The sequence below is a fragment of the Lepus europaeus genome, chromosome 1 (genome assembly GCF_033115175.1).
Source record: "Lepus europaeus isolate LE1 chromosome 1, mLepTim1.pri, whole genome shotgun sequence".
In the NCBI taxonomy this organism is placed as follows: Eukaryota; Metazoa; Chordata; class Mammalia; order Lagomorpha; family Leporidae; genus Lepus; species Lepus europaeus.
The window spans coordinates 108,634,322-108,652,051 of record NC_084827.1 but is presented as its reverse complement, the minus strand read 5'-3'; the positions used below and the strand labels follow the sequence as shown (position 1 = coordinate 108,652,051).

The following is a 17,730-nucleotide window of genomic DNA, read 5'->3' as shown; positions in this document are numbered from 1 at the left end:
AAGAAGAAAGTTTCTAGTTCTTTTTTCCCCCTAATTTCCATTTAGTTTTACAAGTTTATGAACGCAGATGGGTGGAACTTTCATTACACGTGTAGATATAGTCAGTAGTAGCCAGGTATTTAGTTCTTTCCGAAGACCATTTTTTTTTTTGCCATCATTTTCCTTTTGTTCACTATTTCTCTTCCCATATGAACAAGCTGAGTAGTAAATCAATAACTGCCATTATATTTTCTATTGTAACTAAAAATCTTGTTTCATTGATGTAATCATTCCCCCAAAACACACACACTTAAAAACATTTGTTTGGGCTGTAACTAGTGGTAGGAAGTAATTGCTGATTATTTATAGCATTTAAACATAAGATTAGAAAATGATATTTGTTTGTTTTAAGACTAGATCCTTGTAGTGAAACGGAAATACCATCTGGGAGCACCTGGACACAGAAATGAAACACAAGCAGTTGTCTTTCAGTGACCTTTCAACTCCATTACTTAAGACTATTTTATCCTAAACATTTATGTTTCTACTACTGAGTCCCTCAGACTGGGACTCCAGGGGAAAAAAATATTCATAATATATAAAAACACAAAAGGTGGTCACCCATTAAACATTTTTATTCAATGCCATTTTTAACTACAGTGGCATCTCACCTAAGCAGGGAAGGAAAACAGAGTTCAGATTGTTTGAAAAGATAATAAAAATACTGCTCTATTTTGGCTTCTGAAAACAGCTTAAGCAAAGCTGTAGAACCATTTGGTTCTACAGACTCTGCAAGGCTGTTTTTGCTTACTAAAGTATATTTTCAAATGTTCAACCAAGAGTCTAAGCAAAGTCCTCTTATAGCCGCTTCAAAGGCATCTATATTACAATTACATTACAAATTTTTTTCACTTTTTTTTGAAATTCTTATTTCTCTTCTGAATATATCTGACAAGAAAATTCTCCCTAAATATCGTAGTAGATACATAATGATATTCCCTTGTTCATTTATCCTAACCCTTAACTAAACCACACTTGTAAATACCATGAAAGAATATCACTTCATCTATAAAACTGAGCCAAGTAAAAATGAACATTTTAAACTATTCTTAAAAATCCTAGAAGATTCTAATAATGTAGAGTGATGGTCTTACACAGTCATTCAATAAAGTTTGCTAACAAAAAAAAAAAACCTCTAAAATACTGCTTTATATTTGGTTTTATACATTACCACCTTTCCATTAATTAACAGTTAATTGAAATGATTCCTTGAGTCACTTTTTTCTGTTCCTATACCAAGTGGGTATAGTGGGCTTGTATCATTGTCTAGCTAAGAATCATTACCTTTTTTAGAAGATTTATTTATATCTTTGAAAGGCAGACTTTACAGAGAGAGAGGGAGAGGAAGAGGAAGAGAAAGAGAATCTTCTATCCACTGATTCTCTCCCCAAATGGCCACAATGGCCTGGGCTTGGCCAGTCCAAAGCCAGGAGCCAGGAGCCTCTTCCTGGTCTCCCACATGGGCACATTTAGCAGGAAGGTGGATCAGAAGTAGAGCAGCAGAGTCTTGACTGGGTGCCCATATGGGATGCAGGCATCGCAGGAGGCAGCTTTACTCTCTACACCACAGTGCCAGCACCCATTACTTTGTTTTCACACATGTGTTCACTTGACTTTCTTCTCATATCTCATGACACCTGCCACTTCCCAAGTGTTAGTGTTACAGAAACAAAGTCAGGTTGTGACACTAATGCTGAAAGCTGTGGTAGGATCCCTCTTTAATAAATAATCCTCCCAGATACAGAAGGTTCAAAATTCATGTCCTAGGACAAGTAATAAATTACTACAAGTGATTAGACTTAGAATTCTTCCTCAACCTGCAAATGCCAAGTACCTACAATACCATTCACCACTTTTAACAAAATTAACTCATTCTCTTTAAGATTTACTGAGTAAAAATTGGAATATAGAATTGTTTCTGAATGTTGGGTTTCAAGTTTCTTAAAAGAATCATTGCACCTCTGAATGTATACATACCTGTATAATTCTTAGAGTGTTACAGTAAAGAGAAATCTTAAATGTTCTGTCACTTGGATCACCTCACAGAGAGATTTCAGCAGGTAATTCTCACATCTATGTTGCAGTCACTTGGCTGCTTCAAATATTAACAAATGCATTTGTAAGCCTTTCTAAAAGTGTTCCACCTGATCTTCACAGCATTTTAAGTTATCGGACTCCATTAATGCTAAAAAATTAAGACACATTTATGAGTTGATTAGCAAGCAGGAGGATACATCAAATGATCCTTTTGTTTATTATGTGTCTTGATCCAAAATTCATGTAACATTGTTTTAAAATATATTTCCAAAATGTGCCTTTTAAAATATGTTAGTAAAAATAATATCAAACTTTGGGTCTGAATTATTTTTACTCCAAAGTAAAATATGCATGTCCTTTTCAACAGGCAACTTTCAAGGGATGGATGGATATAATGTATGCAGCAGTTGATTCTAGAAATGTGAGTATTTATATCCTATTGAGCAGATGCTTAAATTAACTCAAAAAACATAAAAATCCAAATGAAATTTTTTGTCAATGAAAAGTATTCAGGAAAATATGACAAGTAAATATTTAAGTATAACACTGTGTATCAGAAAGACCTTTTTAAGATAAAACATAAATTAAATTGAAAGTCAAACAAAAGTAACACAAATTCATATGTTCAACACTAAAAAACTTCTTTTGTAATATTTTTCTATTTTGTGTCCTTTTTAACCACACATTATGTAATCTGTAGTAGTTTTGATGTGCAGGAGCAATGTGAAGAAATATATGATTGCCATCAACAGCTGAAATGAACAATTATTTCCTCCACAGAAGATAGCCTGGAGTTACAGATGTTGTCCTGGTGCTTTACGTTTCTTTAATGCTCCCTTTAAAATCCATTCATTTATGTAATTTCAGTATCCATAAATGTTCTGGAGCCTTTAACAGTGCCATTATCACGTGTGGACCAACAGTTTCCTTTAAGTGTGTATCACCAAATATCTACTTGATTTAATAATACTCTTTCAGGCTCCAAGTTGTGAAATGAAATCTATGGTCTTTCCAACTTTGCTCTTCAAAAATCTGTAAAATTTAGTATTTTCTCTCAGCTTTCACCTTTCCATTCTGAAGTCCCATCTGCTTAGTCTGTCAATACAGAGATAGACTTCCATTTCTGTAATCTTGAGTCTCACAGAGTTTGGTTTTATCTTTCTTGAAGTAGAGTTCCTGTAAGAGGCTTTAGTTTGATGTTGATTCCCTTCTTGGTAAACTCCAGAGTTGTTTTATTTCACTGTTAACATATTTTTTTGTGGATGCTTGGGTGAATTTTAAGTCTATGTTCTTAGAAAGACATGAATTTATTAGGGAATTATCTATACTGATTCTCTTATTTCTTTGTTAAGTTGTAAGTAACAGCTCAATGCCTGCTTGTTACGAACACAATCTAGGGAATAAATTATCAATTGTGGTTTACAAAATGGGTATGTAAAATAAAAACTGTACATTTATGTCTACTCAATCTGAAAAAAACGAATGATGTTTAAAAAGTAGGGTATGATGTTGAACATCTAAATAAATAAGTCAATTCTTGTTTGTTACTTAAATTCATGCATATAAAAATGATTGTTTCTAAACATATTCGTACCACAAAAGGGGCCCTCAAGTAGCTCATGGAAAATGTGAGTTATGAAAAAATGCTTGTGTCAAAATAAATCTTTTAAAATCGTTTTTCTATGAATGTTTAGAAGTATGTTTTTTACTAATAATTTTAAAATGAACAAAAATCAGTACCTTGAAAACTTGGCAATTTAGAACATTACTGTCCAAATAGCAAAATGTTAGCTGTACAAAAAAGCCACATACTAGAGTGTCATAATAGCCATATTTTTCACATGAAAATATCCCTAGAGGCTAATTTCAGAGATTTTATTACAGGTAATTTATTTATTAAAAACTGTTAAAGTATTTCTAAGAATATTACTTGGTATTCTCACGAAAAGTAACATTGACATTCCTAGCATTACAATGTGTTGTCATATTTTATAAAATATTCTCCTTTGGTAGGTGGAACTCCAGCCTAAGTATGAGGAAAGTCTGTATATGTATCTTTACTTTGTTATTTTCATCATCTTTGGGTCCTTCTTCACCCTGAACCTGTTTATTGGTGTCATCATAGATAATTTCAACCAGCAGAAAAAGAAGATAAGTATTTCTAATACTTTCTCTCCCACTAAGATAGGAAAAATTGCTATATGAAGTGTTTTCTCCACCAAAGGAATATGAATTCAGAAACCAAACAGCATTTTATATTAAAATCTGTTTTTGCCCCTTTCCCCTCTGCTATCCAATATCCATTTCTTTCAGGCAATAGATAGCTAAGGATGTCTTTTTCCCACACTGCTGTGGATAGATTCACAACTTCTCTCCCTGTTTTTTAACAAAATTAACAAATCATGTTTTCTGTCTTTAGAAAAAGAAAATTAGAAATGAATGAACAAAGATTCCAAGCATAAGCCCCTCTTCCAAAACAAACTTATTTTGTAACTACAACTCCTTTTTTCCCATTAAAATATATGTGTATTTTCCAACTGAAATGCTTAGAATCTACAAGAAGTTAGGCACCAGATGATAGCTTCTTCTAGTGTTTCTTCTCACAACATTCTCCCAAACATTTATCACTTCTAATCTTAAATTGGACAACTCTTTATGTATCATCATCTACAATAATTATTTTTAAATTTTTATGTATTCATCTTATATGAAAGACAGTCAGATAAAGAAGTATCTTCTGTTCATTGGCTTGCTTCCCAAAGTCCTGCTACAGCTGGGACTGAACCAGGCTGAAAACAGGGTCCTGGAACTTAATCCAGGTCTCCAGCATGGGTAGCAAGGGCACAAGTACTTGAGCTATCACTTACTGCCCCTCAGGGTGCACAGAAGTAAGAAGCTGGAATTGAGAGCATAACTAGAACTTAAACCTGACACTCTGACAAGATGTGGACATCCCCGAACTGCGACAACTGATACACCAAAAATGCCCACCTGTATTATCATATATAAAGCCATTTTTATTGTAACAATTCTATGTTCATTACAGAAAGTATGGAAACTAAACAAATATCATTGCTTGGGTGTAACCACTGTTCACATTATGTTTTTCTGTTCAAATTGTCTATGTGCATATTCTTGTTAAAATTAATAATTGATAGTTATAAACTCTTTTTACTTAACATAAGTATTTTCCAAGTTTTTACAAGGTCTTTGAATATACCTCATTATAATGTGTTTAGCCACTCCCAAAAAGGTCAGTAATTTAATCTTTTTCTAATCTAGAGGTAAGTTGTTGGAACAAAAAATGATTCTTTAAAATTTCTTCAGCATAAATTTCCAGAGTGAAGTATTTTACTCCCCCAAAGTATCATGTCCATTCATTTAGACTTCCAGTGAAGGTATATGGTATATATGGTATATGTATATATGCCAGTGATGGCATACATGTGTGTATATCAGTATGGTATATATGAGTACCATGTCATTGTTTTTAAATGCCTAGTATTTGATAGATAAAAACTGCTTTTAATTTTAATTCTTATGTATTTTATTACCACCTGATTTGAACATGTTTGTAGCTGCTTTTTAGCCATTTGTAAATTTCTTCCTTTATGTGAAATTGTTTCATCATACTTGCTTAGTATGTTTTTCTATTATATAATTACTTAATCTCACTAAAGCAAATTCCTACCTCTATCCCCTTTTCTTCTTGTTAATGGTACTCTATAGTCATCACCAGGCTACTCCATTTCACTTATCAGCCTGTATTTCAATCCATCATATGTTTCCTGTCCCACACCTGCCATGCCTATGGCCTCTGGCTTATCCTCTAATTCATCTACTAACCAGTCCACTTTTCTTTTCATCCCTTTGCTCCAATTCTTCACAGAGTTGAAGTGGATTTCTATGAGTAACTCCAATCTATGTTGTATTACAGCTGCTCTTTAACTCTACCATATTTGAACAAGAAAAGTTAATACCTCTAACTTCAGAAAAGGTAGTATTGTAATATAAGGAGCTCAGGATTCAGTATCTTAGTGAATCAAATTTTACCACTCAATGAATATATATATGGTCTTGAGTAAAATGCTTAACCTCTCATAATCCTGGGCTTTTTCTTCACAACATAATAACAATAATAATAGTAATGTAAAATATGAACAATTATGAAATTATATAAGATTATAGTATCAGAAATGTACTTTGTACTTCTCAAATTTAAAATCCCAGGCACCACTATGCTATCAGTTGAATTTTACATTTCCTTTTTTAACTATACTTTTCCTAGTTTAACATTGAAAAACAACATACAGAGGGACTGCATTTTTTAACCTAAAAACCTTTTATTTAAGTATACAAATTTCATACATTTCATATATACAAATTTAGGAACACATTGATTCTTCTCACCCCACACTCCCTCCCACCCCGACTCCCACCCTTCTTCCACCTCCCTCTCCTATTCCCAGTGTTGTTTTTTACTAAGATCTATTTTCAGTTAACTTTATACACATAAGATTAATCCTACACTAAGTAAAGAGTTCAACAAATAGTTTTAAAAAAAAACAAACTGTTCCTCAGTTGAGACAGAGGCTCTTCAAAGTCATCACATCTCAAAGTTGTCAACTTCACTTCTATAAGGGACACAGTTTTAATCAGTTTTTATTTTTCTTTTCTATACTTTGGAGGTCAAGACATCTTTATGACAGAAGAACAGAAAAAATACTACAATGCAATGAAAAAATTAGGATCAAAAAAGCCACAAAAGCCTATACCTCGACCAGGAGTAAGAAATACTACTCAAGTGTTGGTGGGGAGTGGGAGATAGAAAAAAGCAAAAACTTTAATGGGTTTTCTCACAGAAGAGAAATCAACTAATATTTTCAGCAGCAAAAATTTATTTCACTTTTAAAGCATCATTATTTCCTGCCTTTCATGGTAATGGTAAAAAAATGTTTTTAGAAACCTACAATGAATAAGAAGAAATAGAAAATGTTCCCTGTCTTTAAGGGATTTGGATTTGCACAAGTAGAATACAAACCAAAAGGCCAAAGGGCACATAGGCAATGTGATGTGCACAAGACAGAGTTGACTGTGTAACTTAAGGATAGTAGCCAAGTAATGTCAGGGGAAAGAATAAACTTTTAGATAAGCCTAAAGTTCATGTAGTTTTCTATTAGACAAAGAAACTAACAGTGTTAAGTGAAATCACACTTTATTCCCACTTTATTTTTTATTAGAGGTACTGAGTGCTTTCGAGAAGAAATAATCCCATGATCAACTATTCATACTTATAGCCACAAAGTTAGAAATTAATAATTCATGCTGAAATCATGGCCAGTAATCACAATGCATTATGATAAATAATAATTCTGCATGTCCATAGTGAACCTAATAGATTGTTGTAAAATGGAGAGGCTTTCCTCAACACTGTAATGATTTTGATGATGATGCTCTTTAAGCTTAAAATAATTCTTGGGGTTCATGATAGAATAAAATACTAGTGAATATTCATATTGTGCCAGCCGAATGCATTCTTAAAAGAATGAGAAATGTATACTTCCCTCTGTTAAGATTTAGCTTAGAGTTTCTTAGTAGAAAAGAGTCTATTATGTGCAAGAAAAATCTAAGATGATAAATATCCTTAGAATTCCTCAGTGGCCCACAGAAATAAGCATCTGATGGCCTACAGTGCCTGTCAATGGCAAATCTGGGGAGGAGAATGGCAGATAAGTGACAAACAACATGAATTTTTTAATATCAAAACATAAGCAATGTCACACTGTTGTTATCCTTGTTAAAAATCAGCATTCTGTATTTGACAAAGTGAGACAAGGCTATTTGGTGGGAAAACATCAGTATTGTTATATGTGGGATGCAAATGAATATTGTTGTAGATGTGAGACAGATACCTCAATTTCTCTTTAACAATTCTTTGAAACGAGATAAACAGAACATTAATATAGACTCATTTTTAAATGATTACATGGTCCAAAAGATCGTGAGAAAGTCTGGTAAAACAAAATAAAACAGGTTTCTTAACCTCTCATAATCTGAAAATTTCAAACTCTTATGTGCATTGTGTACCTCTGAGAAAAGTGTAATGTGCAGTATTTCTTATTAGAAACCCTCTATGGTCAATTTCTTGAAATACTCACTGATAAAAAACAATTTAAATAACTAAATTTTTTAAATTAGTATGTTATAATTCATCTATAACAAACATAAGTGCCAAAGACTACTATGTACACTTCAAGAAAGTCAGTTCAGAAGGTATTTATGTACCTACTAATATGCACAGGAAGTCTCCTCTGTTGCTAAAAGTACTTCTGTTTTTTTGCAGAACAAATTTCAAGGAATGGTCTTTGACTTCGTAACTAGACAAGTTTTTGACATAAGCATCATGATTCTCATCTGTCTTAACATGGTCACAATGATGGTGGAAACAGATGACCAGAGTGAAAATGTGACTAACATTTTGTCACGCATCAATCTGGTGTTCATTGTGCTGTTCACTGGAGAGTGTGTGCTGAAGCTTATCTCCCTGCGTCATTATTATTTCACCATTGGCTGGAATATATTTGATTTTGTGGTTGTAATTCTTTCTATTGTAGGTAAGAAATACTTATAGTCTCTTAAATTCAGCTCAATAAAAGTGAAGTTTGTAACAATCGAGTTTAAATGAAAGGATCCTAGCATTCAGAGATAACCACTGTGAATATTTTGATGCATTTGATCCAGGTGTGTTTGTTTTTCTTACAAAACAAAACTCATATTTAGTAGGACTACTGTATCCTATTACATACATTCTAGACCCTCAATATACTATTTGTCCTTGTAGTAAAATCCCATTCATTTTAGCCAGAACTGTGCTATTAACATAAAACTTGTTTCATTAACATAAAATGCTCAACATGCTGAGATTTCACAGCCCACACAATATCTAGATGGTTCTGTTGAGGAGAAAATTAGAAGTGCAGTCTGTGATCAGGAAAGTCACTGCATTAGAGATACAGAGTCACCAGCATGTAAACAGAAGTGGAACCCAGTTACAAAACAAGGAAAAGCACAGAACAAAAAGACTGCAGACAAGGACTAAATGTTAGCAAATGCAAATGGTAGATTATTTATAGGTGGCATGTAGAGATCTACTAGATTACCTTCTAAGTGAGTTTATAGTAATGATGCACAAGAGAAATGAAGTGGCACAGAACATCATTTCATCAGTCATATGCCTTGATGTCTGTAATATATAGATGGACTCTCAAGTAGTAGCTCATCTCTTTAAATATAAAATGAAAGCTCCAGTGAAGTGAAGAAGTCTATATCTGGGGGCTTGAAGTATTCACTCTTTCCTATACCAGGTGATAGGACTTGGACAATATTTTATCATCCCATATGGGGTACCTTTATTGGGAAGATATTCATGCTACTGCCTTATCTGAAGAAACTGGCATTGTACCCAACTCATACATTACATAGTCTTTGATTCACATACAAACCAGTGTGGTTAAGGAAGAAAAGTTGTATTTCCCCCCAACACACACACACACACACACACAGACTTATTCTTTACAAAATGAGGCATTTCAACTCAAAGGTATTTGCTTCCTTGAACTCTTCTTAAATCTAGTCTTTTTAAAAATAAAGGTTTATTTAGAAAGGCAAAGTTACAGAGAGCAAAGACACATAGATAGAAAGATCTTCCATCTCTGGTTCAGTCCCCAAATGACATCAACACCCATGGCTAGGCCAGGCTGAAGCCAGGAGCCTGGAACTCCAGCCAGGTATCTCTTACGGATGATATGGGCCTAAGTACTTGGACCATCTTCCACTGTTTCCCAGGCCTATTAACTGGAAGTGGTGGTTTAATCTTCTGTATCACAATGCCAGCCCCAAGTTTAGTCTTTATTTAAAAGGCAAGTGGAGAAAGAATTTAAAAGAGGATTGAGATACTAATGTCAGAATACAGGAGATCAAACAGCATCTATCTTAGATTATTTCAGAAATGCACTAAAATATGTATATACGACTATATAAGAATACTAAAGTGGAAGCATTAAGTTCATAGATGAAAATAGCATCAAAAAGTATAGATACTTTTAGATGGGGAAGGAGTTAAGGGAGGATAAAGGATTTGGCAAGTACAGAAAAAAATTATATTAACATAAATTTGTACTTATATTGTGAGACACTGCTGTTCAGCCAGCCTTGGGAATTTTTAACTTTATTTTATAGGTTCTGACAAGATTTTATGTAAGTTAAAAATGGTTTATCAACACAGTAAAAGACAAGAAGTACTATAATCTCTATTGAATTTAGTACTGAATGCTAAATTTAAGATTTGTTTATAATATTTATGAGCATTGCATAAATTACATATATATGTCATATTTAAGATTATGTAACTGAATTTTAGTACAGTTTTACTGTGGAGACCTAATAGAAAAGAAATTTAAGTATTAATTTAATGGATAACATTTTCATTGCTTGATATTTTCACTGTTTATTCATAGGCATGTTTCTTGCTGAGTTAATAGAGAAATATTTTGTGTCACCTACCCTGTTCCGTGTGATCCGCCTCGCCAGGATTGGCCGAATCCTTCGTCTGATCAAAGGAGCAAAGGGGATCCGCACACTGCTGTTTGCTTTGATGATGTCCCTTCCTGCATTGTTTAACATCGGCCTCCTGCTCTTCCTGGTCATGTTCATCTACGCCATTTTTGGGATGTCCAACTTTGCCTATGTTAAGAGGGAAGTTGGAATTGATGACATGTTTAACTTTGAGACTTTTGGCAACAGCATGATCTGCCTGTTCCAGATTACCACCTCTGCTGGGTGGGATGGACTGTTAGCACCAATTCTCAATAGTAAACCACCTGACTGTGACCCTAATAAAGTTAACCCCGGAAGCTCAGTTAAGGGAGATTGTGGGAACCCATCTGTTGGGATTTTCTTTTTCGTCAGTTACATCATCATCTCCTTCCTGGTGGTAGTGAACATGTACATCGCTGTCATCCTGGAGAACTTCAGTGTTGCTACGGAGGAAAGTGCAGAGCCCCTGAGTGAGGATGACTTTGAGATGTTCTACGAGGTGTGGGAGAAGTTTGACCCTGATGCAACCCAGTTCATGGAATTTGAAAAACTATCTCAGTTTGCAGCAGCTCTTGAACCTCCTCTCAATTTGCCACAACCAAACAAACTGCAGCTCATTGCTATGGATTTGCCAATGGTGAGCGGTGACAGAATCCACTGTCTTGACATCTTATTTGCTTTTACAAAGAGGGTCCTAGGGGAAAGTGGAGAGATGGATGCACTACGAATACAGATGGAAGAGCGGTTCATGGCTTCTAATCCTTCCAAGGTCTCTTATCAACCAATCACTACTACTTTAAAACGCAAACAAGAGGAAGTATCTGCTGTTATTATTCAGCGTGCTTACAGACGGCACCTTTTAAAGCGAACAGTAAAACAAGCTTCATTTACATACAACAAAAATAAAATCAAAAGTGGGGCTAATCTTCTTGTGAAAGAAGACATGATAATTGACAGAATAAATGAAAACTCTATCACAGAGAAAACTGATCTGACCATGTCCACAGCAGCTTGTCCACCCTCCTACGATCGGGTGACAAAGCCAATTGTGGAGAAACACGAGCAAGAAGGTAAAGACGAAAAAGCCAAAGGGAAATAAAATTAAATCATTGAGTGACAAATTGTTTACAGCCTGTGAAGGTGATGTGTTTTTGTCAACAGGACTCCATTAGGAGGTCAATGCCAAACTGACTGTTTTTACACAAATCTACTTAAGGTCAGTGCCTACAATAAGACAGTGACCCCTTGTCAGCAAACTGTGTGACTATAGTAAGGGGAGATGACCTTGACCTTGACAGGAGGTTACTGTCCTCACTACCAGCTGACACTGCTGAAGACGAGACAAATTGGCTGCTCAGACTGTAGGGACCAGTGAAAGGGGTTGCAAACCTGTAATTTAGGGGTTGTTTAACATGAAACACTTTAATGTAGTAACTGTATCCACTGTTTGCATTTCAACTGCCACATTTGTCACATTTATATGAAATCTGTTAGTGAATTCATCTTTTTTTTAATCCATATGTTGTTTATTATATGTGACTATTTTTGTAAATGGGATTTCTGTTGGGAAACAGATTAAAGGACCTCTTTAACAAGGATGTCACCTAAGGGTTATGGCAAACATACGGCCCTCCCATCTGCACAAAGATGTGTTTTGCATGAGGGCATGCTGCACTTAGAGATCATGCATGAGAAAACGTCACAAGGAAAACAATGATAGTTCCTAAATTCCATCCATGTTTCTGGGAGGGGTGATTGGGAGAGAATTGGAGTTGCTTTGCTGATCTTGTTTTGTCAAACCCAGTCGCTAGACCAAGTAGATCGTTTTTGAGTCAGCCATTAAATTTTAGTAGGTGCAAACTTCATTCAAATGTCTGGTGTCATAGTGTTATGTTTCCGTTCACTGTATTAAAAATCCTGAATAATGAATATTATTCCCCTACACCCCACCATCAGAAGACTGAAATGACCAAAAGAACCCTTTATAAATTTCTGCTTAATACTGCACTTTGTTTAGCAATCTTCAGCTCTCAGCAAGGGTGACACTGTATATGTTAATGAAATGCTATTTATTATGTAAATAGTCATTTTATCCTGTGGTGCACGTTTGAGCCAACAAATAATGACCTAAGCACAGTATTTAGTGCATCAAATATGTACCACAAGAAATGTAGAGTGCAAGCTTTATACAGGTAATATAATGTATTCTGTACCATTATAGATAGTCTGGATGCTATCAATGCATGTTTCTATTACCATGCGGCTGTACCTGGTTTCTCCCACTGCTCACTATCTCATTTATGAGATACCATATGTCAGTGGTAAAGTAAAGGAAACTGTTCAACACATTTCATTTCTTTAAGTCATTAAGCAATAGTTTGCAGCACTTTAACAGCTTTTTAGTTATTTTTAAATTTTAATTGGATAACATATGGTGTATAGCCAGATTGTACAGACATGTTTAAAAAAATACCACTTAACCTGTTAAAATGTGTTTAGAATTTTATAAGCAAATATAAATACTGTAAAAAGTCATTTTATTTTATTTTTCAGCATTATGTACATACATATGAAGAGGAAATTATCTTCAGGTTGATATCACAATCACTTTTCTTACTTTCTGTCCATAGTACTTTTTCATGAAAGAAATTTGCTAAACAAGAAATGAAAACAAGACTGGGTAGTTGTACATTTCTGCTTTTTTATTATATTTGCAAATTTTAGATTATTTCTTAATGTTAAGGGGCAAAATAGGTTCACAACTCACATCCAAATTATGCTTTGCAATTGAAAAAGGGTATAAAGTTTTACTTACATTTCTGGTAGTGCCTGTACTAATTAATTAAGGATAGTGTTTATTTTTCATTTTTGTCTTGTTTTCTAGTTTGTGTTTTTATTTCTTTGTAGTCATGCTGCTCTAGATTGTTCTAACTATAATGGGGGATTCACATTTTTTTTTTTTCCCACAAGAATCGAGCAGTGAACTTACATAGTCAATTACATTAGGAAATTTTGTGTTTCTTATAGAAGCGAACTGTAGGCTCTTCTTTTTTCTTAAAATTACTTAGGTAAACTGTACTTGTGAACTGCATGCTGGAAAATGCTACTATTACCCTAAATGATGCTAATCAACATTAAAAATGTGCAAAACTAATAAAGATTATGTTTTTATTTTATTGTTTGCCCAGTTACTTTTTATTAAGTGTTTTATAACAAAATAGAGGCATTTTTATCCTACAAATTGGGGGAGAATGGGAGATACACACACACACACACACGGGCCTACTGGAGAATAACCTGGTTATTCCTGGTTGTGTTCCTCCAAAGTTGTGCTTCCAGTGAGATGGCCTCCTCCAAACTAGAGCTACTTTCTCTATGGTTTAGTAATCACTCATCTCCTTGCCACACTAGGCCTGTTTCTGAACCAGAGTTGTTTTGCCAAACCTTGTGGCTTTCCCCTAACCTTGCTGACCTAAGCTTACCCCTAACCTTGATAAATGGTCCCTTCATGAAAATTTCCTCCAAGCCTCATTCTAACATGCCATCTGTCTCTTCTCTGGCTTATACAAAGTTGTTAAATAGATTGTGAAAGTGAGCAAATGGCAAATATTTTCTTTTAGTTCGGTTGGAAGCTTAATCTAACTGGCTTTGGTAGATAAACAATTTCAGAGGAAACAACCAGGAAGCCAAATGCAGAACTGAAAAAGATCATGGAAAGATTACTGTACTGATCTACACAGTAACATTAGCAGTCTAAATAACTTTATCTACATTTCTGAGAGAAGAACTGCCTTCACTTGTTCACGGGGTTGCACTATCTCAGTAGTGAAGGCATAAAGGGAAACATGGCCCTGACCAGAAAAGAAACAGTAATGCACAGTGCTTTTCTGCATTCTATAATGTACGAACCTCATCTCTTCACAACATCATCACTCTAAAACAACACAACTAATTCTGAGTTATCAGTGGCTGAAAAGAATTTCCATTTCCAACCATAGTAAATAAAGACTATAGGATTAAGCCTACATATTTTTATACCATGCATCCACACCATTTTCGCTGGCATCTTTTCAAATACAGAGACAAGAACTGGTGAAACAGAATCATATAAATCTCCATGTTTACCTTGGCATTGCTTTATGTAATATTTGCTATTCCAAAAGTAATTCATGCTTCAAAAAATGATAAGGTCATGACAATAGGACACAGAAAACAACCAGAAGAGGCTTCCTAGTGGCTAAATCTGGGACATTTGAGCATCAAACTAAAACATGGTAGGAGCAGAAGGTAACTCATTGAATAAAATGAGAATCTACAAACATATAAATAAGGAAAATGAAAAATGTTAACTAGCAAACAGAGAAATAACAGAGTTAGAAAACCAGCATTTTGCAACCATCATGACAATTGATTCATGCATCACTGTTGAATGCTAAAACTCATTTGTGAACATTTGCTGAGAAATATGCATGACCTCAATGTATCGCTTCTTGTCCATGTCATGAAAAACAAATGCAGAGCAACTGATTGAAGAGCTCTTACAGCTAAACATAATGTATAATTCTGGAGCAGACACCAGACTGGGAAAATAATAGTGATAAAGAATATTATTGGAAAAAATGGATACATTTGAATATAAACTATCAATTAGTTATTAGAAATATAAGTGTTGACTTTGCTAATTTTGTGAAGGCCAGTGTGGCTATTACCTAAAAATAGAACATTTCTCTTTTTTTGAAAAAAAAAAAAAAAAAGATTTATTTATTTTAAAATCAGAGTTACACAGAGGAGAGGCAGAGAGAGAGAGGTCTCCCATCTGATGGTTCACTCCCCAATTGGCTACAACTTCCGGAGCTGCGCTGATCCGAAGCCAGGAGCCAGAAGCTTCTTCCAAGTCTCCCAGGTGGGTGCAGGGGTCCAATCACATGGGCCATCTTCAACTGCTTTCCCAGACCATAGCAGAGAGCTGGATCGGAAGTGGAGCAGCTGGGCCTCAAACCGCACCCACATGGGATGCCGGCGCTTCAAGCCAGGGCATTAACCCACTGCACCACAGCACGGGCCCCAAACATTTCTTTTTTTCTTAGAAAATGCACACTAAGTATGTGTCTGTAACTCACTCTTGAATGGGCTCAAAGGAAAATGAACTTAATGCACATACATGTGTGAGGAGATAGATATAGGTACAGATAGAGATGAGTGTATCTTTGGGGAGAAGATTTTGTTGTTGTTGTTGCTTTTCAAGACTTATGTATTTATTTGAAAGGCAGAGTTACAGAGAGGCAGGGGCAGAGAAAGGTCTTCCATCCTCTGGTTCACTCCCCAGATGGCTGCAACAGCTGGAACTGAGCCGATCCAAAACCAGGAGCCAGGAGCTTTTTCTGGGTCTCCCACATGGGTAAAGACACTTTGGCCATCTTCTATTGCTTTCCCATGCCATAGCAGAGAGCTGGATTGGAAGTAGAGCATCTGGGACTCGAACTTTCGCCCATATGGGATTCTGGCACTTTAGGCAGTGGCTTTACCCACTACACCACAGTGCTGGCCCCATGGATAATTTTGGGGGGTGGCTATTGGGTTATTGAAGTGTTTCTGTAGGTATGTTCACACGATCACTTGTTTTTGCTATCCTGGACTTTGTGATTTCTACCCTCAAAATGAGATATCTAGTTATTTCAAAGTATACTTGATTTTGACTACTGTTCTTATCTGCTCATGGTCATTTTTCTGGTAATCCCTATTTGCTAAAAATGAGAATATTTAAGGGCAGACTTGTAGCATAGTGATTAATATCCAAGTATTTAAAGCTGAACAGATGTAATTTGGAGCCTTGTAATTTAGATTATAGCATTTCTCATAAAATACAGTGGCTTCATGGCTGTCCAAGCGGGACCCCAGACGCATGGGTATAATCTAATAACTTCAAACACAGTCCCATACAGCAGTATCTCCATGCTATAATTTCCATATTTAAGAACAATGTCATAAATATTTTAAAAACTCAACCTATTCAGTTAAAAGACTTTTCTTCTAATACTGCAACTTTGTATTGTTTCTAAAGACTAACATCATTTACTGCTAAAATGTTTTTTTTGAAATGATGATAATTTGTTTAACTATTTTATTTGTCAAATGAAAAACTGGTAGGTCTGTACTGTTCCTCCTATTTGTATTTTACTAGCGCATGAAATCCCAAAGCTTAGGAACTACTGGAATAAACAATTTGACTTCATGTGTTTGAATGCATGTGTGCACTTCAAAGCTCAGACATTAGAATTATATATAGATTTATAAACTTTTTACATTGAAGTCATAAATACCTCCTTGCATATTCTATCATGTATGTGTGCACTAAAATCTCATATTATTGTGTAAGAAAATAAATGTTTCTGAATCATTATGAATTTGGTAAAATGTTCATGACTTTAAAAATATTGTTTCAAAAAAGTACAACTCAGGGCTGGCACTGTGGCGCAGTGGGTTAACGCCCTGGCCTGAAGCATCAGCATCCCATGTGGGCTCCAGTTTGAGGCCCAGCTGCTTCTCTTCTGGTCCAGCTCTCTACTATGGCCTGGGAAGGCAGTGGAGGATGGCCCAAGTGCTTGGGCCCCTGCACCCACCTGGGAGACCCGGAAGAAGCTCCTGGCTCTTGACTTCGGATCGGCGCAGCTCTAGCTACTGTGGCCATCTGAGGAGTGAACCAGAGGATGGAAGACCTCTCTCTCTGTCTCTACCTCTCTCTGTAACTCTGTCTTTCAAATAAATAAAATAAATCTTAAAAAAAAGAAGTACAACTGATAATACTGTTCTCTAAGGCACATGGGAATATTCATTTCACTGCTGTCAATCAATATTGATTCAATCAGTATATCAAAGGTGCTAATGGAGGAAAGTATTCCAGGCAATCAATTATAGCTGGGAAATGTGCATCACCAAGAAATCCTTAAACTCCCAAGCACATAATCTGTAATGTCAATGGATAACTCAAGGTTCTCCAGTTCTTTATCCCTTCATAGCATTCCTTACTTTGCAGATTACTTTGCTTCTCATTTCGACAGG

The 17,730-nt window shown here is 35.3% G+C and overlaps 1 protein-coding gene across 8 annotated transcripts in view; it reads left to right on the top strand.

Moving 5' to 3' along the window:
* Positions 1 to 12,082, top strand: part of LOC133766490 (sodium channel protein type 1 subunit alpha) — a 77,810-nt gene extending 65,728 nt beyond the window's left edge. For all 8 annotated transcript variants that reach the window (XM_062200195.1, XM_062200199.1, XM_062200179.1 and 5 more), the window contains 5 exons: positions 2,444 to 2,497; positions 4,090 to 4,227; positions 6,758 to 6,862; positions 8,420 to 8,690; positions 10,593 to 12,082. In XM_062200195.1, the coding sequence (XP_062056179.1) occupies positions 2,444 to 2,497; positions 4,090 to 4,227; positions 6,758 to 6,862; positions 8,420 to 8,690; positions 10,593 to 11,770 (1,746 nt within the window). In that variant the 3' untranslated portion in view covers positions 11,771 to 12,082. The remainder of the gene's footprint in view (positions 1 to 2,443; positions 2,498 to 4,089; positions 4,228 to 6,757; positions 6,863 to 8,419; positions 8,691 to 10,592) is intronic.
* The last annotated feature ends 5,648 nt before the right edge of the window (positions 12,083 to 17,730 follow it).